Source organism: Acinonyx jubatus, chromosome E2, assembly GCF_027475565.1.
Source record: "Acinonyx jubatus isolate Ajub_Pintada_27869175 chromosome E2, VMU_Ajub_asm_v1.0, whole genome shotgun sequence".
Classification (NCBI taxonomy): domain Eukaryota; kingdom Metazoa; phylum Chordata; class Mammalia; order Carnivora; family Felidae; genus Acinonyx; species Acinonyx jubatus.
The window spans coordinates 343,831-371,621 of NC_069396.1; the positions used below are offsets into that span (position 1 = coordinate 343,831).

Here is a 27,791-nt window from a genome sequence, read left to right on the forward strand (position 1 = left end):
TCTGATGGCAGGGCCCACACGCGTGACCACACGTCAGTACGCGCTTGTATTACTCATCACGCAACTCACAAAGCTCCTTTACCCCCTTTGGTTTGTGCTCTTTATTGAAGTACCTCATACGTAAGAAGTACACAAATCATAAAAAGTGCAGGTGAGTGGGTGCCCCAACCTCCACACAGCCAGGAAAGCAGCACCCACATCAAGCCATCAAACATGAACTGCACCAGAACCCTTGGGGCATCCCCCCTGCCCTGGGAGCCACCCCATGACCATCAGTGAATTCTGCGTGTGCTTTCCTGCTTTCCTCTGCTTCGTGCTCAGACACCCGTGCGGGTGCGAGCAGCGGTCCTTGGCGTACAGAGCACCCTGGACGTCTCCCCAGACCTGCCAGGCGTTCCTGTCCCATCTTCTGGTGGACACAGGGAAGGGCTCCCGCGGGGCAACGCCTAGCAACGCACGTGTCTGTTTCTGGCACGAGCACCGCCCCCCCCCCCCCATAGAAGACAAAAAGCCCAAACCCCCCAGGAACCAGGCACACGATGGAACACACCAACCCCCCCCCCCCCCACCCCGGCCTGTCCCAGCTTTATGCCTTCTGTGGACTCCACCTCCCACTCTCTCCGCCTGATGGAGAACTCCAAAGGGAGCAAAGGCTCCCAGGACCACAGGGTGGTGCCACGGCCAGTGGGGGTGGTCCCAGGACTCACACTGCGGCTGTCAATCACCAGGGACCAGCTTCTTGACCACCCTCCACATGTGGGGGCACCGACCAAGAGTCTGTCGTGGGAGCAGCCTTTTCCCCCGCCTCTGTGCCGTCACACTTCAGGGCTGTTAGTATTTCCGGCCCCACAAATGAGGCCTTTGAGATGGACGCGCCCTCCCCACCCCCACCCACCCCCGGCCTGAGACTTCAAAGGGCCTGAGAACTGGACAGCCTCTGGCGGACAACCAGTCTTCTTCCTGGTGAGGCCTCGAGACTCCCCATCTGGTTCTGATGTGCCTGTTGAGGACTTTACGGGAGGGAGACAGTCAGCATTGTGATTAGTTATGGTTGTGAGGGGAAGGGTCTAAAGGAAATCACAGATAATCCCCAAGGCCTCTTATAGCAACTCCGACCTCCAGTGCCCCTAAGGGAAACTGAGGGACGGCCAGGGGACAGGTGGTGGACACCACTGTCCCCTCAGAGCACGTGTCAACATGACACAACGTGCCTGACCCACACGTGAGGAGGCTGTTAAGAGCAGGAACCCCTCAGTCGTGGTGTCCCCAGCACCAAGTGCAGTGCCAGGCGCATGCAGGCCGACAACACGCGAGCATTCGATGGGTCGAGGAGCTCCGTGTGGGGGCTGGGGTGCAAAGTCCGGTGGGATACCTGTGCCTAGCCGTGGCCACAGCAGGAGGTAGGGGTCACTGACCACGGGGCCCAGGCCCTGCTTCCTTCACAGAGGTTACCCCCCGAAGGCCAGCCGGGGGACACGGCCGCATGAGCAGACATGTGGGGTGTGCGGCCCGGTCCCCCTGACTCTGGACACGGCGGGGGGGTGGGTGGGGGTGGGGGTAGGATCTCGGGAAGGCCTGGCTCAGGGCTGGGTCACAGTGGGTTCTTTGAACTCAGGGAGGGGAATGGCTTGTGCGCCCACCCTGCAGTGTCCGCGCCAGAGACCCTGAGGTAGGGTCTGGCTTGGTGGGAGAGGGCACAACATACCAGCCCCGGGAGGAGCCGATTCACGCTCACCTGGACACGGGGTGGCAGGTCGAGTCTTAGAGCGGATGTTCAGACGTGAGACCTGGCTGTCTTCTTGTCTCCAATAGAAACAAAGAACTGCAAGTAATAACCTAAACCCAACCAGCCTGGCTGAGCACTGATGAGCTGTTAGTCTCTCAGGACAGCAGGCCCAGAGGTGAGCAGTTTCATCACGGGCTGGGGCCAGCCTCTCTCTGCTTCACTACCCCTAGGACACTGGCTCTTCATTTTGGAGGTCACCGACTCCTGGTTGCAAAATGGCTGCTGCAGCTCTGGACATCACCTCCCCATCTGGATGTATTTAAGGCTGGAAGAGGCAGGGTGCCAAGTTCTCCTTGCTTGCCTGTCATTTTCAGAGAACAAACCCCTTCGTGGAGGAACCCAGCAGACTCTTGTCCTATAGGCTGAAGCTTACCGCAGGACACCCTAACAGGAGACCTGTGCGTCCAGGACAGTCTGGGATGATCTCACACTCAATCCCACCTACCGAATCCAGTTATGGGGACAAGGAATGAAGACACCAACACATCTGTGGGGCACATGCCCTGGCCAGGGGTGTTCAAAGCAGAGGCTTCTGTTTACCCACAGATGCTGGGAACTCCTGACAGGATAACCTCACGGATGTCCCCAACAGGTGACTGCACAGCGAGGCCAGGAAGAACACTTCCTACGAAGAGGGACTTCCTAGGAGGCAGGCCTCCGGACCAGGGCTCAGAAGACACCGATCCTGGCCCACCCAGAGCACGCCAGCAGCACCCCGCCCACCCGCCTCGTCTGCTGCCTACAAGGGTGGGGATCAGGGCTGGGAGGGCACCCAGTAGCCAAGAGCACCCAGCTCAGCGCCCTTGGCCCTTCCACAGCCAGTCAGGCTCCTGAGTCAGAGGCAGCCCTATTTGGTAGCAAGCTGTCAGGTGGGCCAGGGCCAGGGCTTGCCCCGGTGATGAGCCCTCCCCCATGCCGTGCTCACTCCCTAATCAAATGCCCCCTAGTCTCCGCCATGACGTTCTCCAGAGCGGCCAGGACAGCCTTTCCAAAGCCTGCGTCTCAGCCTCCCTCCAGCTCAGGGCTGCCCTGAAGTGTCCTAATAAAACCACTCTGTCAGCGTGAGCAGATTCCGCACCTGTGGAGCCCAGCCCAAGGACTCCGGTGTCAGCCCCTACGGCTCCCAGCCAGCCTGTTCCACGTTCCCGGGGGAGGGGTGGGGGGGGGGTCGGGTCAAACACCGGGGCGTTCTCAGCAGGGACGCTGCACTGAAGCCTGTGGGACCTCGTCTCTGCTCTGTGCCCCAAATCGTGGAGGGGCAGGGTGGCAACGGAGAGAGCTCACACGGAGCCTGGGCGTGGCTGTGTGTGACCGTGGGTCATGTTCTCTCCTGGGAAACCTCGGGGGCTGTGCGGATCCAGGACCCACCTGCCTCACACTGGGCACTGACCCCAGCCCCGGAAAAGAAGAGCCCAGGCCACACACAGCGTAACCCACTCACATTTATAGGAGACACAAAGGAGGAAGGCGGACAACACATCAGCATTTCTACTCCAGGGAACCGGCCAATTCCGACCAGAACAGCAATCGGGAACATAATTGTACAGCGTTGGGGTGCGGCATCTACGCGGGCTTAGTCCCACTCCCCGTCCCCCTCGGGGTTGTCCTCACGAGCCGCCTCCACGTCGTGGAAGTGAAAGTTGGCCATCATGTCTCGCACGGCCAGCATCAGCCTGTTCAAGCCTTGGTTGTGGTTCAGACCCCCAGCCCCTCCAGCCTCCAGCCTCTCCCCCTGCGGCAAGGAGACTCGTCTGAGCAGGGGTTGTCCTGGGCCCTGAGGCCCAGTGCTCCCAACCCGGCCTGCCCAGGACCCTGTCGAGAAGAGGAAGCCCCCAGACCCAAACGCGCGTGTCTAACGAGACCAGGCCCCAGCGCGGGGTCAGGGAGCCGCGTCCGGTGGAGGGGCCGAGGTGGTGGTTATGGTCAGGCGGGCACGTCCCAGCCTCCCGAGCAGGCCGGCTCCAGCAAGGCTCTCTACCCGTGCACAACCAGTGGCCCTGCCTGAACCCACCCGGCCGACACGTGCCCACGTACCTCCATGGTGTAGTTGGGCAACAACGACCGGAAGAAGAGGGCAATTGTGTTTCCGTGGCTGACAGGACTCAGCCTGGAAGAGGAGGAAGGAAGGTCAGAAAGTGCCCTCGAGGGAGGGGAGGGACAGGAAGGCAGCCCGAGCCCCAGCTGGGACACGGGGTTGGACCACCAAGACTCCTGCTCAGCTCTGGGTAGGCAGTGGGCGCCCAGAGGTACCGGTGAGGGCTGCTTAGGCCTCCCGGGGAATGGCGTCCAGAGGCGGTGGGCCCTTCGGGACCCGGCTGGTTGAGCCGAGCAGGGAGGAGGGTCGCTCTTGAGGAGAGCTGTGCAGGGTGCAAAGGGGTCACATCAAGGGAAGATTCCAGGGTGTGCTGGAGAGTGCCCCCCTGAGAAGACGCCACGCTGTAAGCAGCTCCAGCTGGACTTTTAAGGACCAGCAGCCTCTGCTGGGCAGAGCCCTTCGGCCACTCCTCAGGTCGGGGCGACAATGTCCAGCCAGTCCGCTTTCTTTCTGAACCTTCCAGTGTCACAAATTCCTGACTGTCATCTTACTCTACTTATAAATTCAACTGAACTACTTCCCTAGAAGCACGTAGTCTAACTGTTATAGCACAATTCAGTTAAGAAAAAGTCCTTCGGGGGTACCTGGGTGGCTCAGTCGGTTCAGCGTCTGACTTCGGCTCAGGTCATGATCTCACAGTCTGTGAGTTCGAGCCCCACGTCGGGCTCTTTGCTGACGGCTCAGAGCCTGGAGCCTGCTTTGGACTCTGTGTCTCCCTCTCTCTCTGCCCCTCCCCTGCTTGCGCGCGCGCTCTCTCTCTCTGTCTCTCAAAATTAAACATTAAAAAAAAAAAAAAATCCTTCATCCTACATAATGTGCTCTACTGAGATCTGGAAACCACACGCTTTCCCGAAATGGGCAAATCTGTCTGTGACTTCCAGATCTACAAGACTGTGCTCAAGGCTCTTGGTAAGTCAATCACTCAGCTTTAAAGACTAGAGGAGAGAAAAAAGAAGCTAGTCCACGATCCAAGGCTAACCACTGTCCACAAATCCACTGTAGACTTGGGCTCCGCTGTGTCCTCACTGCAGCCCTCCTGGCTTGGCTGTGTGGGTCTTCTTTACTTCTTGGAACGTGCCCTGTGCCATGCTCCTTGCACAGGGCCTTTGCACGCGCTGACTCTTCTCACGTACCAGCGACATTCCCTCCCCCTTTACTTGTCGAAGGTCTATTCTTCCTTCACACAGCAATGACCACAGCCTTCTCGGAGAGTCGTGTGCACCAGAAGTTTCTCACTGCAGTTTTGACTCCACATTTAAGCCTCGATGCCGTAACGAACATGTTTCCCCACTGCCCTGTGAACACTCCATGAGGACACGGGGAATGCCTTACTCTTGCTTCCCACTGTTACCTCCAACACCTGCTCTAGAAGCTGACCCAAAAATGCTCCTGCTGTCGACAAAGGAGTGAAAGCACACGCCTGGCAAAGCTGACCCGTGACCCCAAACCGCACCGTCCTCTGCAGGCCTGTGTCTGCGGGAGGCAGTGAGCCCTAAAGCACTGACCTCAGGGCTGTACGAGCAAAGGAGCAAAGCAGGAGGCGGAGAGGTACCTCTCTGGCCTGACGTAGGAGTAGATGGTGTCCAAAGGAGGCAGAGGGTCAAAGCCCATCACAGACTGCGTGGTCACATCCTTCAAAGGGAAGCAGACCTGCCGTGAGCCCCTGCCTTCCCCTCTGCAGACTTTCAGCCAATTCCAGCCCGGACCGGCCTCTCTGCTAAGAGTCCATCGGTCAGACAGAAACGGTCCCCGGCCGCGAGGCTATGCGTACCGTCCTAAGCCACCGGGTGAACGGGCAGGGAGAGCCTTTCTTCCACGGGGACACTCACTCTGCCCGCTCAGAGGGCTACAGAGGACACCCGTGGGCAAAAGTGTGTGTGCTGTGGGGAAGGGACGGGATCATATATATGGTCACTTGTGTCAGGAGCCCCACTTTAGCGCTACGGGACGCAGGCTCCAGGGCCCCGAATGGCTGGGTCGCTGCTCTGAGCCCTGTGAGGTCACAGCTCCACCTCTCAAATCCCTGGCTGTGAGGGGAAGGGCCCGGCATGTGACAAAGCTCCCACCCCCAGCCCCTCTGCCTTACCGGGGGGAGGGCGGCAACGGCTTCCTTGACCTCAGACAGGACCACGTGGCGGTGGATGTTTCTGGGCGCACGCTGGTACAGCACCTTCCGCCTGGGGCCGGGAGTAAAGCGGCAGCACGTGGAACGGAGCCCGCCCCGGCCCCGCTGCCCCGTGTGTGACGGCAGCGCCCGAGCAGGCGGGCCTCGTCCTACGAGGATCCTGAGGCCACCTGCCGCCCTGTCCCCCCTGGCCCCGGGCCCACCTGCTCTCGCACGCTTCCACCGCAGGGTCCCCGGAGTCCACCGCCCGCAGAACCTCGCGGACGTTCTCCTCCAGCCAGCTCACGGAGGCCGGCTCCTTCCAGAGGAAGTGTGACCTTCCGAGGTACAGGCTCACCAGCTGGCTCAGGGCAGGGGGCTGGCTGCGGGAGAGCGGAGCCCGTGGCAGAACCCACCAGGGCGAGGCCTGCGTGCACCCGCCGGCGCCTACGGGCAGCGTCCGGCCCGTCCAGCAGCCGGGGTGGCAGCAGACCGCCCGGAGGGGCTGCCGACCGGGGCAGGCAATCCCCCGGAGCGGGGCGGGGGCGCACACGGCGGTTACTTTGATCCAGGGTACGGGTTTTTTAAGAAGCACCAGTTCTTTGGGGAGCCCGAGTGGCTCCGTCGGTTGAACGTCCGACTCCGGCTCAGGTCGTGATCCCACAGCTTGTGGGTTCGAGCCCCACGTCACACTCGGTGTGCTGACAGCTCAGAACCTGGAGCCTGCTTCAGATTCTGTGTGTCTCTCGCTCTCTCAAAATATTTACTTTTAAATATATTAAAAAAAACAAATAAATAAATAAAAAAGTATGAGGTTCTAACAGCAACACAAAATAGAAAAAGAACGTGCACGTGCACGCGCAGAGACGCCGCAAAAACCGCTGTGGTTTACAAACAAGGTCTGAGGGTGGTTGGCTCCCTTACTGCACGTTTTTCTGTCGTTTTCTAACGAGAAATTTGGAAACCGCAGTACGTGCCATGCAGACGCATGAAGCACGCTAACGAGCGTAATGATACCAACCCCACCCAGCAGCTGCGGGCACAGTGGGCCCCGTGCCCTGCTCACTCCTCACCAGGAAGGCTTGTGCTCTAGGCCGCAGGCTGCTCACACACCGGCCAGCTCTGTGCCGGACCCTTGAGGCAATGCCCCGCCTGGCCCCGGGACCCGGCCACCCAAGTGGGAGAACAGTCCAGCCGCCGGAGTCTCGAGCAGAGAGCACCTGCCAGGCCCCTCCCAGTAGCGGGCAGAGAGCAGGGACAGCCAGACTCCCAGGGTCTGCCCCCAGGAGCGTCCCCACGACTCACACACAGGTGGGCACTGTCCTCCCAGCGCCCGTCGGTCTTTACCTTATCTCAGCGTCCGGTCCGAAAAAGCTGTGAGTGGCGACAGCGGCATCTGGCCGCACGCTGCAGTACTCGAGCAAAGGGAGGAGGGCTGCAGAGAAAGCAGGGCCCCCATGGGCACGGTGACACCAGGGTGAGGCCAGTCTACCCACACCAGCCTCTGCCACCTTGGAGGGGGTCGTGCGTCCTGCTGCCTCCCCGTGGCCCGGTCTGCATCTGAGGGGTTGCACCCGTGCCCCCCAGGCACACGCACCAGGCGTTCTAACCACTGACATCACAGTCTCCCTCCGCAGGCTGGTGGGGAGGCCGGCCTGCAGGGTTCAGGCCTGGGGCAGAGCCTGTCTCTCTCCCTGAGCAGCAGTGGCCTCCCCACAGGAGGTCACCTGGAGAACCCGGTCTTCCGAGTGACTTTACAGGCGGCTCATGCCCCGATCCCACACAAACAGCCAGTGCCCACGAAGGGCCTCGCCTCGTAACTTCACGCACCTTGATGGGGAAGGGTCGGTTGTCCTATGGCCTGGCCAGGCAGCCCCATGTGAGCACGGATGGAGTGGGGCGGGGCCTGGACACACAGGCAGAGCTGGAGAACACTGTCCAGTGGGCGCCCCGAGCAACATGGGTCTCAGCCCTGCCCTGGCTGCCTCCTCAGACCTTCGCCATGCTTGTGTTCTCTGTGTTTTCCCCAGCACCTGGTACTACCTGCCACTCTCCCCGCCCAAGGATGTGAGCCCCAGGAGCGGGGACCCTGGTCACCTCCTCTCCCGGCCTGGGACGCAGCAGGCTCACTGAGGTTAAGGGGTCACCTCAAGAGCCTGGGCTGCTCCTCCAGCTGGGGGGGCAGCGTGCGTAAGTCCCCACGGCCCGTCCCCGGGACTCGGCCCTCTGTGAACATGCACGCGGTAGGAGGACTCCACTCCAGTGGGACCCTGACAGACCACACAGCTCTGTCTCCGCACAGACACCAGCCCACTACTCTAGGGTGCCTGGAGGTTCTCTGAGCAACCCCAGGACAACCCTGTCTCCGAGTTATTCAACCCAGTGAAAGATGGGATTTGAAGACAAGAACGTAAAGCCGGGGCCCCTCCTGCACGTTCTGCTAAGATCCAGCAGCTCACTTATCTCTCTAGAAAATACCACACGGTGGCGCCTGGGTGGCTCAGTCGGTCAAGCGTCCACCTTCGGCTCAGGTCATGATCTCACGGTTTGTGGTTTTGAGCCCCGCGTCGGGCTCTGTGCCGACAGCTCAGAGCCTGGAGCCTGCAGCCTGCTTTGGATTCTGTGTCTCCCTCTCTCTCTGCCCCTCCCCCGCTCGTGCTGTCTCTTTCTCTCTCTTAAAAAGAAACTTAAAAAAAAGAAAATACCACACCTTCAGAAAGTAAGTTTTTCTCAGTCGATATCAGAAACTTATCCTGAAGCCCCAAGACACCTGAACGCCAAAGTCGCTTCTGACTCATTTTCTGCTTTTGAACTGTAACTACGCCTTGTCCAAAAGCCCCGAAGACACGCCCTTCTGTCAGTGGAGTGTGCGCGCTGGGGCCCGCCGCACCCACCTCCAGGGAACATGGTGAGCGCCTGTCGGATCAAGAGAGAGGCCTGTTCCCTCGCAGAGCTGAGCTCCTGCTCAGGGAGGTCTGCTTGCTGACTGAGCAGGAAATAGGCCAACGGCACAGAGAAGGCAAAATTCGGGAGCTGAGACAGGTTTCGATGAGCCTGAAAGGGGCGGAAACACAAAACCTGGAGCTCTACTGTGCCAAAGACAAAAGACTCAAGACCCACAGCTGCTCCAAAGTCACTGGATGCGCCCGTGATGAACACAGGTGTCGTGCTGGCATCTCGTCACTTGGCATCAACGAGAATTTTGTGTTACGTCTGGGGGCTTCCTCGGGGCAGAAAACAAGCAAATGGCCCTGGGAGGGTAGAAAACTGCCTGGGATGGGTGAGAGGAGGGGCCTGGGGGGAAGCGGAGTCAGGTGGGATCACAGCCAGATGCCCGCCCGCGTGACGGGCTCGGCTCTGAAAGCAGCCAGCCTGTGCTCTGTCACAGCGGAAAACTGAGCGAGTCGGGGCGGCAACGAGGAGTGTCCCTCCTGCTGCCAGGACCCAATCACGTCTGCTCTCGTGGCCGAGCACTTTCCTTGCCTTTCTCCACATGGGTAGGGAACAGACAACACGTGGCGTGCCGTTTCCGCCGCCAAAATGGGACCGTGGTCTCCACGGTTATATAACCTTTCTTCCTCAGCCCTGTTGTGGGGGGATGGGGGTGCTCCAGGAACTTCTGTAAACTAGATCCCCAGAGGCGGGACTCCTCGGCCAAGTAGCCAAGCGACACAATTCAAATGATCTACGTAGTCATTTTTCAATCGCGCACGAACGCGTGGTGACAAAAGATTCCAGCTCGGAGATCAAGAAGGTAAGCTGTCGATTCCCTGCCCGCCACCCCCGCCCCCTAAAGGTGGTCAGGTTCACACATCCCCAGGACAGCAATGCCCAACAGGAACACTCGTTCTCTAGAAGCCAAATTAAAAAGAAAACAGGTGAAGTTAACGTTTACTAATGTTCTATTTAACCCAAATTCCTAAAATAGCATCACTTCCGCACGAAATCACTATGAAGGTCTCGTGCCCAGTCTCAGCCTCGACGTCAGGCTGGAGGCAGAGCCCGTCTGCAGGGGAAACGGGCGGCAGTGGAGACAAAAAGGGAGGAGCACGCGGGGTGTGGCCAGAGCTTCCCCACTGCTTCGTGGAACCGCCCTGGGGCGCACAGACCCTGGACGGAGAAAAGCGGGGTGGGGGGGATCTGGCCCCGCGTCACGGCGCACACGCACGCCTACCTCCCACTCCTGGAAGAGGCGGATCAGGTAGTCGTAGTTGCGCGCTCGCAAGGCCAGGTGGTCGATGAGCAGCAGCATGCACAGAGGGTCCTCGTCCGGCTCCAGGCTTCCGGAGGCGGCCCAGGGAGTGGGGGGGGGGGGGGGGGGGGGGGAGGGAGGCGAAGGGAGACAAGGGGCAGAGTGGGCCGGCGTGGACATCCACGGGCCCAGGCTGCGAGCACACGGGCGCCAGAGGCAGGCACCCACCTCAGGATGAGCTTGCAGAACTCCAGCGCCGTGCGGGGACAGCCACGCTTCTCCAGGAAGCTCATCTGCTTGTAGAGGGCCAGGTAGAAGCTCCTAGATCCAAGGCAGTTCCTCGTGAGCCAGAGCGGCAGCCGCCAGAGCCGCACGGCCCGGAAGCCTCGTCCAGCACCGCCGCTGCCCTCTGCTCCTTGGCCGCGCTGGCCGTTTCCCGCGCGGCCTAATCACCGCGACTGTTCGCAAGTGTTCCTGGGTCTGCAGAGCAGGTGACGCTCTGCTTGTTGTTTGCGGTTACGTGTGTGTCCGTGTGGAGAAAAACCAGCTTATCTGGGAGTTGCAACCATCGTGTTTTTTGTTTCCTGCTGTTCGCTTCAGAGGACAGGTCAACATCTCCTACCGTAATTACCACCTTAATTTGCCCTCAAACCTCAACAGTTGCTAGCGCCACTGCTGCTGGATGCATCCAGTTCTGGGACGTGAAGCATCCTGGTAGGCTGTTACTTGCATCAATAACCAACGCCCTGCCTGTGGATGTTAGTATTTTATAACCTGTTTCTGGGAGCTAAGAACTTAACTGGAGAGACAAGACTAACACAAACAAAACCAGACAATCTGTGCAGTCGGGGTCAGCGTGCGCAGGCTGACTGCCAAGGTGCGGAGGGTGTCCAGTGCTGGAGATGACCACAGACGCTGGAGGCCGTGAGGGCGAGGGCACCGGACAAGAGGACCCTCCCACCCCCCCCACCCCCCCCACCCCCCGCAGCCCCATGAGGGCAAGAAGCCAGGGGGTGAGGTCAACAGGGAAGCCACTGTGGCTGTTCGGGCTCCATTAGTGAGGGCTGGTGCCAGAGTGGGGCTTGGCGAGAAGACTGGCACCCAATCATGACCGCTTAACACCGGGAACAGGATCAAGCCAAGTGCAAGCAGCTAACTGGCTTAGGAACTGGAAGGTATGGCTGCCCGCAAAGCATTCCAAAGCATTCTAAACTCATGTGGCACAGATCCTATTGTCCACACATACAAGGAAAACACAATTACAGCCCCCAACATAGTGGAGTCGCTTATCAGACTCACTTGTAACAAGGACAGAAGTAACCCCAGGCTGGCCCAATCGGTGCGCCCGTGAGCCCAGCCATCCTGCATTCAGGTTGTACACAGTGAGGTGCCCCAGTGTGAGCTGGCAGGTTGTACACAGTGAGGTGCCCCAGTGTGAGCTGGCAGGTGGGACGCCTCGGGGGCAGGTGGGACGCCTCGGGGACAGTCCTCTGCCATCTCCCGTCGCAGGACAGCTTCGACACACCTGCCACCGTGAAACCCACCTGTTCTCAGGTCTGCGGTAATCCAGCCGGCAGGTCCCGCTGGTGAGACTGAACAAGGGATGAAAGGCACACTCCATGCTGTAGAGCGCTCTCTCTGCAGGCCACACAAACACCAGGGGAGGGGGTCGGGGCCACCGTGTGGCAAGTGCAACCTCACCACCCCCCCCCCCCCCCCCGCCCGCCCCGGCTCACAGAGAAAGCTCTCAGAGGGAGGAGGTCACACGGCGAGGGTTTGGGAAAAGGCGGCGTGCCACAGATGTGACCCTGGGGATCACCGAAGCCACTCTGTGCGTTTGCATCACCCACAGACCACTTGTCGGCCCCAGGGTTGTATACAAGCACACGTGCTCACAACACCCACAGGCACACGACCACAGCAGCTTGTTCACATGATCCAGGAAGTGGAAACGCGCCAAGTGTCCCCCACATGCCGGCAGGCACACAAAACATGGGTCTATCCACACTATGGAGCATCACTTGGCCGTACGAGAGGGGAGCTCTGAAGACGTGAGTCACAGGATTCCACTCACAGGCAATGTCCGGAACAGGCAAATGCACAGAAACAGGAAGCGCACCGGGTGGCCAGGGGCTGGGGGTGGGGAGGCGTCAGGTGACGGGCAAGCGTTCTCTTAGAGGTCACGTAAATGACCTAGAATCGGTGGTGACAAAGCTGTACGACTCTGCCAGAACCTAACCACCAGCGAGTCATATGCCATCAATGGCAGCATCGTATGGTCTATGAACCGTACCTCAAGAAAGCCGCTGTTTAAAAGACACCCTGGCAAACCCTGTGTCCCCGCCATCACTTTATACAACGCTTGTGCTCCGCCAGCGAAGGCGTGTGCGGGTGCGGAGGAACAGCAGGGCGGGGTGCCCACGCGCCCCCTTACCTACGAGGTCTCGGGCCATCTCCTGATCCTCCTGAAAGCGGCAAGCGTCGCTGAGCTGCAGGAGCGAGTCAACGTGGTACGGGCTGGTCTGGAGCAGAACCTGCGAGGAGGGGGACACTGATGGGGCAGCAGGTGGTGCCCCTGGACAGCAGCCGGCGAGGCCCCAGCCCCAGGCAGGCCTGTCTCTCAGGCACGTAAACCTTGTGAAAATTTTACCAGCGGTGGCATCCACGATACCCTCACGTCAAACCAAGCTCATAACCAGGCCTGTGGTGGGAACCGGGACCTCTGTGCCCCGGGACCCCATCTTTACCCTCTGCCACCCCCCCACACAAGCAGCCCTTGGAAGATGAGGCAAGTCCTCGGAAGCATCCTGCCGTGGCCCTCAGCCCCCATGACCTGGGCGTATCCTGGAGGTGAGAGGAGCCAGGAGGGCAAGGTGCTTCCGGGCGGAGTGACCACAGGCTGGGCCCCAGGCCCGGGGCACCCTGGGTAACTGTGGAGAGGGTGTGGGCTGGGCGCGGACCCTCTCGTGGGGACACACGCACCACGATGTTGTTGGGCTCCATGGACTCCACGGCGGCCAGGAACTTGTGCTGTGTCTGCTGGTACTCCTCACTGTGCTCAAACGCAAAGAAGGAGAGGCCTCTCTTGGACTCCAGCAGCCGCATCGACAGACCTGGGGAGAGTGCGGCGTCAGGCCCCGTGGTGTTCCTGGACAGGAATTTCTGCGTGCACCCAGCGTGAGTCCCTGTCACAGCGTCTGCTCTCCCAGGATGCCTGGCTGGGGCTGACCGCCCACGGCTCGGTCCACACCGGTACCACGTCCCATCTATGCCTTTCCTAGTAAGATGTACCCCCCCCCGCCCCGCCCCCGGGGGTGTGGATCGATCATCAATGTCCCAGGACAACAAACGTGAGGACACACACGGCGCCACCCCCATGGCATGTGGCTGGGCCTAAACAGCGGTTGGAGCCCAGATCCAGGTGGGCATGGGAGATCGTGCAGGGGCTGCAGCCAGGCCTCTGAAGCAACGGCGATCTACACCCCACGAGTGGACGGCCTTTCTCTTTGTACCACGTGTTGGGTAGAGGCCCAGTTTCTTCTGAGGAACCACTTACCTCCACAGAACAGGTGAGTGGTTCCAGGCTACCCTCGACCCAGTCCCTTCTGACGGCCCCGCCACAGAGCCAGGAGCTTTGTCTGTTCAAAGTGGCTCGGGGGCTTCTGCTAGCTAAGTGGGGGGTGTCCTTGCTGCCAGCACACAGGAATCATGCAGAACCCCAGAGACACAGAAGCAGGGCGTGGCTGTCACACGCTCCCATCACAGTGGGCACCCTGGCCCCTCCCCTCTGTCCCGCCCGACCGGCCCAAGGGCTCTAGGATGCTCCTCCTTTTGGCGTCGTGATGTCAACCACAAGCACACAGCAAGCCTTTCTGCACTGTGGCTGTTTCTCTTCAGATACGCGTACTTATTACACGGCAACAGAACATAAAATACCACGCTTGAAAGACGAACTTGATTGCCTCCCGTGGTACAGTATTCACAGGAAAAAAGAAAAAGGTAGACAGAAGCTGCATTGAACCGTATTTGAGAAAACACGCAGCTGGCCTGTGTTGGGGGGTGGGGGGCCCTCCGTCCTCCAGCACGAGGCCGGGGCGCACGCTCACACGCCCGCACGCTGGCTCTGCACAAACAGGGCAGCGGCCTGGTCCTCGCGGCCCGGTGCCGGCCCTCACCTGGTTTGGTGTACCGTGGCCAGGTGCTCTTGGGGGTCGTCAACCACGTACACTTGGGGTACACACGCTGCCGCTGCCTCGGCCTGGGGAGAACGGACACGGTCACGGCTTCATCTTCGCTGCCTGACCTCTGAGGGACCTCGGAAGCAAAACCGCGGGGAGGGGAAGGGAAGGGCACGGACAGGACAGAATGCAACAGCACTCACAGAACGTCAGCAGTGCCAAGCCAAACTAAACGCTGCATCTAAATAACCAAACAACCAGAGACAGAAAGAACCGGAAGTTTTTGGGTCTAGCAAAATGGCAGGAAAGAGAGGTAAAAAGGAAACAGAAGTTGAAGACCAAAAACAGAGAGGAGGAGGAGAGCAAGCCTGTGGACGCAATTCCCTGGGGGCCAGGCTGGACAGACGCTCCGCTGGCTGAGCACAGAGGGCAGAGGGCAGAGCTCTGTCTTGAGGCGGGTCCTCTCCTCGCCTCTCAAGACGCCAGTGACGCAAGAACAGGATTTATTTGAAAAGGGAACAAGGGGAACCACGGAAGGAACCGGTGGGGGGGTGGGGGGCATCAGGACACTGACACCAACACACTCCTGGGTGAGAACGAGCCACACAGCACCAGTGGGCGGCAGGGGAGGGAGGTTGAGCTCCCCAAGATGTGGCCCACAGACTGCCCTCATCCCTCAGCCCGGTGCTCCTGCCTCGCTGGGCGGGGATGTCTCCGGCGGTACCAGACCGCCCCCCGCAAAGCGGTGGTTGCAGGGAGGCGTTTCTGCTCCGTCACTGACGCTTTCTTTCTTGAGCTGAGTAACGGGCATGTGGACATGTGTATGTGATTCTGTGTATTTTCTCGATAATATGAACCATTTTGTTAAGAAAATAAAGATGAGTAAGAATTTGGCCTGCATTAGAAACAGGATAAAAAAGCAGGTTTCTTATCCCACCAAGAAGGCAAAATGCAGGAGAAAAAAACATGGTGCCTCAAAAGCACAGTCATAGGGGCACCTGGGTGGCTCGGTCGGTTAAGCGTCCGACTTCGGCTCAGGTCATGATCTCACGGTCCGTGAGTTCGAGCCTCGCGTCGGGCTCTGTGCTGACAGCTCAGGGCCTGGAGCCTGTTTCAGATTCTGTGTCTCCCTCTCTCTCTGCCCCCCCCCGTTCATGCTCTGTCTCTGTCTCAAAAATAAATAAACGTTAAAAAAAAAAAATTAAAAAAAAAAAAAAAAGCACAGTACAGTCATAGTCTGAAGAACACTCAAATGACTACCTCTAAAATGTTGAGTGTCTGGCCCTGAAACTTTCGCCAGGTTTATTTTTGCTTCTCAACCGGCATCAAAACCAACATGAGGTTTAGAACCTGGGATAAGTCTGATCTTTGTCCACTTAACACTTCTTAGCGGTTGGCATCATGCGGTAGATGCAGTAAGAAACGCTCTGTGCACGAAGGCCCGTTGGCAGGACTTTCTGTAGGAGGTGTGGGTGTTCAAGTTTCCAGACACTCCAGCACGGAGCCCAGTTCTGACCGGGAGCTTGGTAGGGTGTAAATAGGAGAATTAACTGGAAATGCAGAACTGCCTGGTCTATGGAAGCCCAGGGACAGCCCGGCCCTGCAGTGAGCTGTCCACACAGAACAGAGAGGAGGCAGGGAGGTAGGTGGGGGGCAGCGGGGGGGAGACAAGAGCAGCAGGAGGGCAAGTATGCCGTATGCGTCTGTCATAGGAAGCTTTCCGAGAAAGAGCTGTGCACAGGCTATCTGCACGTTCTGAGACGGCCACCGGAGAGGGACAATCAGAAACACACTGAGTGCGTCTGCACACAAGGGGTACGAGGGAACCGTGGCTTCTCAGGGAAGCCTTTGGTGGGACTTAAATTTTTAAACAAATCAATACCCTAAGAAGTATAATAATACTATAAAAACAATAAATGTAACTACATTAAGTATCATTTGCACAGAAACAAGACCAGGCACAAGTGTGAAGAAAACGGCAAAGACAGGCCAAGCACATGCAAACAAGCGGAGCTAGGCTGGGGAGAGGCACGATGTTCAGACCAAGAGGAACATTTTATGTATTTATTTATTTATTTCTTAAGTTTCTTTATTTTGAGAAAGCACAAGTGGGGGGGGGGGGGCGGAGAGAGGGAGAGAGAGAGAGGGAGAGGGAGAGAGGGAGAGAGAATCCCAAGCAGGCTCTGCACTATCAGTGCAGAGCCTGATGCTGGGCTCAAACTCATGAACCGTGAAGTCATGACCGGAGCTGAAATCAAGAGGCGGACGCTTCAGCAACTGAGCCACCCAGGTGCTCCCCAAGAGGAACATTTTTAAGTGAAAATGTTTTTCATCAATATTCCACAAGAAGACATAAAGTCAGAAACCCCTGTGTCCTGAATAACCTAACACCAGAGATAAAACCAAAAACCATCAGCAAATAACAAGAAAAGTCCTCCACGTGTATATTATGACAGAATCTAAAACCCCTAACTCTACGACAGGTCAGAGGAGGCAGAAACACTCAGGCGGTGGGTAGGCTAAGGCACACAGGTATTTGGGAGGCAGTGGAGAGACTTGGTGCTAACACCACAGGGGAATACCCATTCCTGTGCAATTGCACTAGAAAAGACCACACGGACGCAGGACGAGTGCAGCCAGCACACAAGCCGGCACCTGTCCCCCGGGGCGAGGGCATTCCCCTCGCGCACCGGGCATGAAAATGGTGCCTGGAATCCAACCATGAAGAACCATGCGGTGTGAGACGCCAGCAGAGCCCTGTGGTTCCGGGGAACGAGGAGTGTGTGCAGAGGGGCCCCGGAGAGGGGCAGCAAGCTGTCCTGACTGGTTACCTTCGGGGGTGTCAGAGGAGACAATTCTGAATTGCCTCAGTTTTTTCTTTTATAAAAAGCATTTAATTCTACATTTAGAAAACACACGGACAGTACTTGAAAAGACAAAGCCTCTGCCGGTGTGACAGCTCCTGGTCAGAATGGACTCGGTGCTGGAGCGCTGGGAAAGCTGAACACCCACACCTCCTACAGAAAGGTCTGCAAACAGAGCATTTCCCCCTGGGTTTACCACTAAGAACTATTAAATTAACAAAGACCAAACTGATCCCAGAACCTAAACCTCGTGTTGGTTTTGCTTGCTAAGAAACAGAAATGAAGTTGGCCAAGATTTCAAGGCTAGAAGCTCAAAATTTTAGGACTTCCAGAATCCCTGTAAAATGCTGGCTCACAAGCTAATAAAGGCAGTGTGAGGGTTGGAGCCCAATGGCCATCAAAAAGGTCAAACACCAACTTCTCCCCAGCCCCCTTCAGATCCCTCAGAACCAGAAGTCCTTAGGGTTTCCTCCTGTAAGGCCCTTTGCCTAACCTCCCCCAGGGTCTAACCGACCTGGAGAAACTCCCTCCCCCTCCCCGAGGACCCCCTCCCCCTCCCCCTCCCCAAGGGTCTAACCCATCCGGAGAACCTCCCTCCCTTCCTTGGGAACGCAGCCAGTGTTGATCTTACCTTTGTTCCCCCAGGACAGCTCGAGCACCAAAATATCTTTTCAGTTCTGTGTCTGGATTCAGGTGTCTAGAGAATTGAAAATTTCACGAACAGAAATGAAACTGAGCTCTTCTACACTGAGTCTGGGGATTCTGAAAGGTCACATAAAACCCAGCAGAGAGAACAGCTATTCTGGGAGGAAGACAACCAGCAGGCCTCCTTCAAAACCACGCTAACCCGAAGCAGAGGCGGCCGGTCCTGGGGCCAAATCAGAGCAGCCTCAGACCTGCGACTAGGTCAAGGTGTGCTCACGGACTCAGGAAAAGAGACGGCTTTTTAAACACTGGCAACAATCTCTTCAGTAGGGACAGGCTTTTCAAAGGCATCTATGAGGACAGGACAGGAATAACTTGTCCCAGGATGACCTCTGACTTCAGCACCTTCCGAGAAAAAAACACTCCCAGAGATCTACAAAGCTAAGTGATGGGTCCTTGGAAACAGAGGGGTCTCCCTCGCCTTCTGTCCTTGCCCCTGTTGCCTCAATGCTTGGCGATAAACCTACATCACTTTTAGATCAAGACAGTCAGTTTCCTTCTTTTTGAAATATTACCTTCCCTTTGCAAAGAGTCTCTGTGTCAGCCGGGAGGGGGACGAGCTAACCTGTGCTCCACATACAGGACGTGCTTCTTTGAGCTCAGGGGAGGCGGGCCTGGGCGGCTTAAACCACCGCCATCCTCAATCCTCTCCAGGATGCGATCAATATCTTCCAGCCCATTTTCCTAAAAGCCCCAGAAGAACATCTAATCACCACACAGACTTTATTTTAAATGTAAGATCGACAACAAAATGGTTTTTACAAAGAAGCAGCATTATATTGGGTCTGCTTCCTGAACACTGCACTGCACACATATTTAGGAAAAAAGGAGAGATGCTTCGTTAGAGGAAGCTCAGAATCGGCGAGATCATAGAACCAGAAGGACTCTTGAAATGACCAAGTCACAAGCCTACACTGCTCATCTTTCGGATGTGCCCGCCAAGCTCTTCAGGTGGGACTTGGGCTGTAACTGCCAGTGACAGGCACAGAGGGCCACAGCCTCCTCAGGACACACAGAATCAGGTGATGAGGGCCGCAGGCGATAATGAAAACAGATTTTCTGACAACCGACTGGACCTGGAGGCTTACACCTCAACATCTGATTAGTCCATCAGCACTAGAGAAAGGTCGGGGCACAGGGGCAGTCCAGTGACAGAGGCTGCACCATCCAGAGAGCATCATTTCAGATGTCACCAGAAAACAGAAAGCACAGAGGGAGGTCTGACCCTCAAGGAACAAAGTGAACAAACATGAGTGAGATTTGGTAAGTGACCTTCCCTGACCTCCGAGTTAGACTCCTAACGGGAAGGAATCAAAATATCAAATGAAAATGAACTGCCCTGAGAAACAGCCAGATGCACATACCAGAATTTCTCCTGCAGTGTTTTTCTTATTTTTCTGTTTCTTTTTCTTCTTTCGGAGTTTGCCACTTATATTAGACTAACAAAAGAAGCACATTTTAGTCAATGAAAGAGACAATAAAATCTTACCCGCTGACAACTAAAGCAGCAAGCTACAGAGGGACACGGGAACACAGGCTTGGTCCCCTCCCTCCCACCCTGAACGTCCTGTGAGCTCACCCGCTTCAACAACACAGACCTCCCACTGGCCCACAGCTCTGGTTCCCTCCAAGTTTCTCCTTCCTGACAGAATCGTGGCTTCCCAGGACCTCAAGAGGCTCACAGGGTGTGAAGCATCCACCTACCCGCCCTCTGCCTTCATCTTTCACTTTGTCAACCACTCTCCCTGCCACGCTCAGCCACCCTGGAGACTGGGACCCCGCACTGCACTCCCCCACACCCTTGCTTGGTGCCTCTGCCCGAATCGCTCTCGCCCCTTCACCTGGCCACCTCCTTCCCCACAACGTGAAGCACTACACCACCCCAAGCTCAGGCAGGCGCCCCTCTCTACGCCACGAGTCAGGGTCCCTCCAGCTGCACTTGTCTGTCCTCATCTGTCGCTCTCTCGACCAGAGGCCCCAGGAAGGCAGACTTGTCCCCAGAACCCGGTAGGCTGACAAAAAGCACTTACTGAGTAAACAAGCAAAAGATCTCCTGAGGGACCCTCTCCCGCACTGCCGTCGTGCACACCAGCCACACCCCAACGCTAACCTGACCTACGTACTTCTTCAAGGCACGTCCACCCAGGGTCTTGACCACCTGACCAGAGCTCCAGACACACAGTCACAAAAAACACACCCCCTGGGGAGGGAGGAGCAGACCCTCCCAGAGTGTGGAGGCCACTCTTGTGCCAAGAAAACTTGACTCGGGGACGCTGTGTGGGGCCTCCTCGATGCCCACAACTCGTCTTGAGGGTGTCATGCAAATCTTATCAGGGGTCCCAAGGAAAAGTGGGGACGACTGGGACCCAGAAAACGACAGCAGAGGGTGTATGTGGCTGGCACCTCCTAGTCCCCACACCTGCTCTGGGGGTGCTGCCTTGCCAGCCACTTCTCCAGCTTTCTTGACATCTGCACCTCCACTCTGGGATCTCCTTCTGTTCCCTGTGAGCAGACACTCGGGTCTCTCCCCATTCAGCACTGGTCCCTCCTCAAGGTCCTCAATGTTTATCTGGAAGACAGATGGGAGAGAACAAGGGTGTTACGGGTGTCCTGGTCACAGATCCCATGGTGATACTGAACTGTGTTAGAGACAAGAGAGCAGGACAGGGCGGGGGTGGGGAGGGGAGGCGGGGAGACACGTTCAGGATCACCCTGCGGTCACAGGAGGAAGAAACGTAAGTCTGTGTGCCTAGCAGAGCCGTACTGCTCACCTTCTGAACAGCTCTGATTCACGGTTACTTTAGTCAGTAAACTCCAGAGAATGCTGGGCACCGTGTGGCCCCACGGGGTCTCTGTCTTCAGAGGGGACATAATGAAGAACCCCCAAACGTTACAACTTACCTCCCTTATGGAACAGAACCCTAGCACAAAGATTCGTATATACATTTGTTCTGTCGATGCATTAATATTCTTTCCTCCTACTGGAGACACTAGGTAGCTCATCTACAGTAGCAGACAGGACAAGAACCTGGGGGAAGAAACAGTACCCAAGGACTGACCTACCTGGAAACTCTTCCCTGATAAAAGTAACACACGATAATAAAAATAACTCAGGACAGAACCTTACATAGTAGCGAAAAGGAAGGATCCACACATGCACACACTCCCGCACACCCTAAACACACACCCTGGAGGCGAGACAGGGGCAGGGGTGGGTACAAGTTACAGGGGAAGTTCTGGCCCTTTAGCCAGTCAATGAACAAACAGATAAGAGAGGTTAGCAGGAATACTACCTATGCTTCATAAACCAGATGAGATGGGATGGACCCAATCTAGTACACTGAAATACACAAAATACACAAAAATAAAACTGTATGTTCAATTTAGAACCTCTGAAAAATATAAAGCTAAAAAATAAAAATAACATCTATTTTTTTATTTACTTATTTATTTGTTTGTTTATTTATTGAGAGAGAAAACACGAGCAGGGGAGGGGCAGAGAGAAAGGGAGAGAGAGAATCCCAAGCAGGTTCAGCATCGTCAGCAAGAGCCTGACGTTGGGGCTGGATCCCACGAATGGCGAGATCATGACCTGAGCCAAAATCAAGAGCTGGACACTCAACCAACTGAACCACCAGGCACCCCAAAATAACATGTTTTAACCCCCACAACCCTGAGACAATTTCTTGTTAAACTTGAGGTCACACCGCAGCCGGTGAGTTTTTCAGTGATGGTTCTCTTTTGGCCTACCGTCTCAGCTGGGAAAGTGTCAAAGAAAAGAACATGGGAACAAATTTTTGTGTCCTTTGGTTTTGCTTTCTTTACCAATGGAGCCTACCAAGGACACAACCCAGAAGTACGTGATGCCAATCTGTCTGCAAATCCATATCTGACTCAAAAATGCTCGGCTTCTAGCACAATAGTTTCTGTCCCCGCGTCGCCGATACTGTGGGGACTCCTACTGCAGACACCTTCTTTTGAGTGGTGGCATTGTAAAGCCAGAGGCCCATGTGTGGTCTGGTTGGTTTGGATGTTGGAGCAAAGGAAGAAAACTAGAACGTGGCCTCCTGGGACATTTCCTCTAAACAAGTGGGGGATGCACTGGGGCATTGGCACCTACACTTTCTCCGGTATTCAACGGAATTCTACCCCTAATGCCTCTAGTGAAGCCGGGTGCTGGTTTACTTCAAGTCACGTCCGCTTCCTTAAAAAAATTTTTTTAAGAAAAAATTTTTTTGAGACAAAGAGGGTGCATGCACACGCGAGAGCAGGGCAGGGTCAGAGGGAGAGGGAGAATCTTCAGCAAGGTCCGTGTCCAACGCAGAGCCCGACTCAGGGCTAGACCTCACTACTGTGAGATCACGACCTGAGCCAAAATCAAGAGTTTGACGCTTAACCAACTGCGCCACCCACGTGCCCCAAGAATTTTTTTATTTTATTTTTAAGTAATATCTTCACTCAGCATGGGGCTCAAACTCACAACCCCAAGATCAAAAGTCACATGCTCCACTGACTGACCTAGCTAGGCACCCCACTAAGATATTATTTTTTGAGCCCCTTCTGGAAACTTGAGGTGTTCGGAGAAATTCAAATGCATAAGCTCTATGCCAAGCTAAGCTTCACCTGAAATATTCTGGGTCTGTGCGCACATGTGCAAACCTCCAACGATATACATACTCAGTCTTGTTTCTTTACTGGAAAGAGTTGCTAACTGCGCATGATTCATTGCTATTTGTATCAGCAGGCACCAGCACTCAAGGACTCTCCACCCACCATCCTGAGATAAATCTCATTTGGTATCCAAAAGCTGGTACTTTCATCAGTTTCACGGTCTCAAATGGGTAACAATTTCAAGAGGTTCTTGTTCACTACACACATATTCTCTGCTATTCCACGGGGATAAGGCTTGATCGATACTTCAATAAACACCAGGTGGGAATTTCGTCTTTTTTGGGGGGAGGAGCACGGAACTGGAGTATAATTTATGTGGCTTGAAATGGACGCACAGTATGAGTTTTGGAAACTGCATAAGTATGTAACCCACACTCTTACCAAGATGTAAGATGCTCCCATTACCCCAGAAATATATGCCTCCTACCATCTCCAACTAACATTTCCTGATGACTCCGGCAAACATTGCTAAGATTTCTTCCACCAGAGATGGCCTGTGCCTGTCTTAGAACTTGGTGCAGAAAGAGCCAGAGTATGCCTTCTTTTGTGTCTAGCTCCATTCACACAGTGTAATGTGTTGACGCTTATCCTGCTGGTGCCCATATTTTTTTTTAATTTTTTTTTTTTTAACGTTTATTTATTTTTGAGACAGAGACAGAGCATGAACGGGGGAGGGGCAGATAGAGAGGGAGACACAGAATCAGAAGCGGGCTCCAGGCTCTGAGCCATCAGCCCAGAGCCTGACGCGGGGCTCGAACTCACGGACCACGAGATCGTGACCTGGCTGAAGTCGGACGCTCAACCGACTGCGCCACCCAGGCGCCCCTGCTGGTGCCCATATTATTGGTCACCAGTACTCCTTTGTGTGGATGCGCTACGTTAGCTTACCCATCAGGCAGAGGAAGTTGCTTGAGGGTCTTCCCATCTGCGGCTGTTTGGATGAAAGCTACTGTGTGAGCGTTTTTGCAGAAGTCTCTTGGGTAAGTATGCAGAGGTAGAATCACTGGGTTGTAAGACACAAGATTTATGTTGAGGGGCGCCTGGGGGGCTCAGTCGGTTGAGCATCCAACTTTGGCCCGGGTCATGATCTTGTGGTTTGTGAGATCGAGCCCCGCAAAGGGCTCACTGCTGTCAGCGCAGAGCTCCCTTCAGACCCTCTGTCCCCCTCTCTCTCTGTCCCTCCCCTGCTTGCATGGTCTCTCTCTAAGAAAAATTACTTTAAAAGTACTGTTTCTGTGGGGCGCCTGGGTGGCTCAGTTGGTTGAGCGTCCGACTTCGGCTCAGGTCATGATCTCACAGCTCGTGGGTTTGAGCCCCGCGTCAGGCTCTGTGCTGACAGCTCAGAGCCTGGAGCCTGTTTCAGATTCTGTGTCTCCCTGTCTCTCTGCCCCTCCCCTGTTCATGCTCTGTCTCTGTCTCACAAATAAATAAACATTAAAAAAATTAAAAAAAAAAAAAAAACAAAACACAAAGGATCAAAATCAACTCGATATCAAAGATGACACGTGTTGAACACCAACTCAAAGATCACTGAACAATTTCAAGTCCTTATTCCAGCCAAACAGCAGCAGCCTAATCACTGAAACTTATTTTTCTAAGAAGTTTCGTTTTTTATTTAATTTTACAACTTAGATGCTTATTTCAATTACTTTCCAGGCATGACCATTATATTGAACATAAAAACAGAGACATATACACATACAGTTAACCCTGTAACAACACAGGTTTGAAATGTGCCGGTCCACTTATATGCAGAATTTTAAAAAAGAGAGAGAGATGATTTCTAATCTAAAGCCAAAACAACAACAACGACAGCAACAAAATCACCCAAGGGCTAGTTGTGAGGATAAATCCATGAACTAACAACGAAGAATGTCTCCTGCTCTGCTTCCCTCTCTCCAGGAGAGCACTTCTAGGTGCCCCGGAAAGGCTTCTAAGTAAACCACTTCAGGTCACATTCCTACTGTGGTTTTCAATTTCATTTACTACCTACATTTGCAGAGTGCCGTCTGCCCAGTATGGGCTAAAGGCTACACACGTTATTACTTCATTTATCACTCATGAAAATCCCATGAAGTGAGATCATCGCCAAGAAACAGGGAAACTGAAGCTTATGTGAGATATCTTGTCCACGTTCTCACAGCTATGAAGAGATGGGGCTGGGATCCAAACCTAGGTCCTTCTGACTCCAAAGCCTGTGCACATACATTCTGGCTGCAGACAGTACATGCTGGTCCGCTTAGAGGAAATGCTAATTCATGCAGTAAATTTTCTGCATACCTGGGTGCCAGACACAGGGTGGTGGGGACATGTTAGGGAGCAGCAAAGTCTCTGTTCCCACAAAGCTTCTACTTCATCAGAGAGCAAGGAAGGAAAGTAACACCAAATAGAAAGAACCGACAGAGAATCTGTACGGTATGTTCTATGATAGCTGCCAGGGAAAACTGAGAGAGAACAGAAGAAGGGGAGTGGGAATGTGCAGATAATTCCACTTTGAAAGCAGGTAGGAAGGGTAGGCAAGACTGAGAAGGCGTCCTCTGAGCAAATCCTGAGGAAGGAGAAGTGAGACACGGGACATCTGAATACAAGGTGTTAAAGGCAGGGGAGACAGCAAAGGGGACAGGTCACTATGGCTACAGCAGAGCGAGCAAGACTGTAAGGAAACGAGGTGGCAGAGCTCATGGGGTGAACGAGACCGGCGAGGGATCATTGGGGGGTTGCGAAGAAAGGAGGGCTGAGGTCAGACGTATGTGTGACTGTAGCTGCTGCATTCAGACAGGTGGCAAAGGAACAAGAAGAGAAGCACTGGGCCGAAGGATGACGGTGACCCAGGCCAGAGGCAACAGTCCCCACCCAGGTGCTACCGGACTTCAGAATGGTCTCGCATACTGTTGAGAGAGAGAAAGATCAGGGATACCTTCAGGTTGCTGGCGTGGACAAGAGGAAAAACGGAGATAGAGAAGGCTGGAGGAAGCAGAAAGAGCAGTTAACAGTTGGACACACTGGGTTTGAGATGTCTGTGAAAGGTCTAAGAGGTGACAGACGTTGAGTTGGAGGTATGAATCCCAAGACCAGGAAGGACATCTGAGCTGGTGACACCAGTGTCAGAAAGTGGAAGGGAACACACAAACAGCAGAGTCCTGAGCAGGTACAGACCTTGAGTCCCTCTGACATGATGTCATGGGGAGGTCCACATCAGAATTCTTTTCCTCCATTCACACAGGTAAGCATCTGCCATTTTTTTCATTTCTCCCAAACACTCTGCCCCCCTGTCCATCTACCCTCCTTTCTTCTTCAGCAGGAACATTAACTTTGCTTCAGAGACAAAAACCATGACATGGTTAAGGGTACAAGTTTTAGGTCAGAAAGCCTGGATTTACTCTCCAAGTGTCACTTAGCATGTCATTTGCACAGGGGGGACTACAAGATCTCCTTCCCAGACTATGAGAATCATATGATGCAGCAGCAGCACCTGCAGTGTTCAATGTCCTCCAAAGAGCAGCTGTTGGTGTTAAGGGCTAAATCTTGGGGATATGGGGAAAGAGAAAGCACAAGCACATAAAACGCCCGTGGAAATGGCTGCCTACAGCACACATTGATTTCAGCCCGTGGACAAGTGAGATGAGAAGGAAGACTTCAGTATTCTGAGAGAAGTCAGAAAAGTGGCAAATTTATGGACACGTGATGTGGCGGAAATACTGGGCAGACACAACTGGCCGTGTTTCCAACTGTGGGAGCTGGGAGATGAGCACGTGAAGGTTAATACTACTTTTATTTTTGTACATGTTTGAAATTTTTTATGATAAAAATGCCAAAAAGGAAGAAAGAAGTGAGAAGAAACAGGTAGCGGGGAAGGAGTTACTTTTCATCTCGGAATCGGAACAAGTGGAGGGAGACTGGAGAATATGAAGAATGCGCTTCGTCCCAACTCCCCCAGAGACTACAGGGTGAGGCTGTCTCTCACCTTAAGAGGGAAGGTCAATAATCTCTAAACCAATCTCCCAGACTGGAAGCCCACACGCCCCACACGCCCCGCCATCTTATGATGGGTGTCTAACTTGCCAACTTTCCATAAAGCAAGCAGCAATCACAAGACCAAGAAAGAGTCACTGGTTTCTCCATGATCTTCAGACCTACTGCTGTTTGTTCAACCTCCTCGGGCACACCGAGGAGAGGATACAAGGTGAGCAAAACGGACACGTTACCCGCCAGAGGTCAGAGAAGCAAGAATAAGGCGATGCGCGCACATGCCGAAGTACAGACTGAGGCCAGCTAAAGAAACCCCGGTGGGCGTTTACTCCTCAATTCACATCTACGGTGTCATTTCTGTGTCAGACACTTGCTGTGGGTGCAGAGATGAGCTAAACACCATCGCAGCTAATGCAGCGATGAGGAAAACACCAAGTCCTGGGTTGTGAGAAGTAAACAAGAATGTCAGCAATGGCCCTGCAACAGCTTAACGTAGGCAATGTTCGGTCCTGAAATACAGCGCCCAGACCTGGGGAAGTGAGGCCCCGCCCACTGTGATGCGGACCCGCCCCTCGACGTCAAGACCACGCCCACCCTGCAGCCCAGACCCCCCCCGACAGCCCCGCCCTACCCGCCGTGGCCCCGCCCCCCAAAGCCTGCCCCACCCACTGGCCCCTGGCCCCGCCCCCACCGCAGCCCAGACCTGTGTGCCCCGCCCCCTGACGTCACGACCCGCCTGGCACAGCACCCCCTCCCACCACCCCCACCCCAGGCAGCCCCGCTTCTCACCAGCTCGAACCGGTTGTTGACGCAGACGCCTTCCTTCCCTGCGCCCCGGGGGCGCCGGCCGCCCGTTCCCCGCTTTGGACCTTCTTCTTCCGCATCATCGTCATCATGGAGGGCAAACTGCAGGGCACCGGGCCCGAGGGGCTCCTGGCCGCGCTGTTCCCCCCTCAGCCTCCGGAGGGCCCGGCGCGACATAGGACCCAACGGCCGCTGACGTCCGGAGACCGGGAGAAGGAAGAACCGAAAAGAGAACGACCGGCGCGCCTGCGCACTTACGGCGCGCTGGCGCGAGCCCGAGCTCTGGCGTCTGCGTGCTGCGGTCCTCCGGAACTTCCTCTCCGCCAACAGTAGCATCTAAGAAAGTGCGGGCGCGTCCGGGCGAGTTCTCGCGCGAGTTGGGCGCCTCCGCGCGGCAGTCCTGGCTGTCCCGGTGCTGGGTGT

At 55.4% G+C, this 27,791-nt stretch overlaps 1 protein-coding gene across 4 annotated transcripts; it reads right to left on the reverse strand.

Annotated features, from left to right (window-relative positions):
* Positions 1-74: 74 nt before the first annotated feature.
* Positions 75-27,704, reverse strand: TCF25 (transcription factor 25). 4 transcript variants are annotated; one of them, XR_008293897.1, is made up of 20 exons: positions 27,354-27,704; positions 20,344-20,493; positions 19,289-19,363; positions 18,490-18,608; positions 17,851-17,916; positions 14,353-14,435; positions 13,160-13,290; positions 12,612-12,711; positions 11,722-11,815; positions 10,406-10,498; positions 10,160-10,265; positions 8,880-9,039; positions 7,333-7,420; positions 6,210-6,368; positions 5,968-6,058; positions 5,434-5,513; positions 3,821-3,893; positions 3,228-3,518; positions 482-2,087; positions 75-446 (listed from the first exon to the last, which is right to left on the reverse strand). XR_008293897.1 is itself a non-coding variant. In XM_027076492.2 (18 exons), exons 1-18 carry the CDS (start codon positions 27,702-27,704, stop codon positions 3,360-3,362), a joined length of 2,178 nt encoding a protein of 725 aa, XP_026932293.2. In that variant the 3' UTR covers positions 3,216-3,359. The 4 variants fall into 4 exon arrangements, 2 of the variants coding, with proteins under 2 accessions (XP_026932293.2, XP_053067322.1); XR_008293898.1 differs by lacking the exon at positions 3,228-3,518; XM_027076492.2 differs by lacking the exons at positions 75-446; positions 482-2,087 and having other exon boundaries at positions 3,216-3,518.
* Between the last annotated feature and the right edge of the window lie 87 nt (positions 27,705-27,791).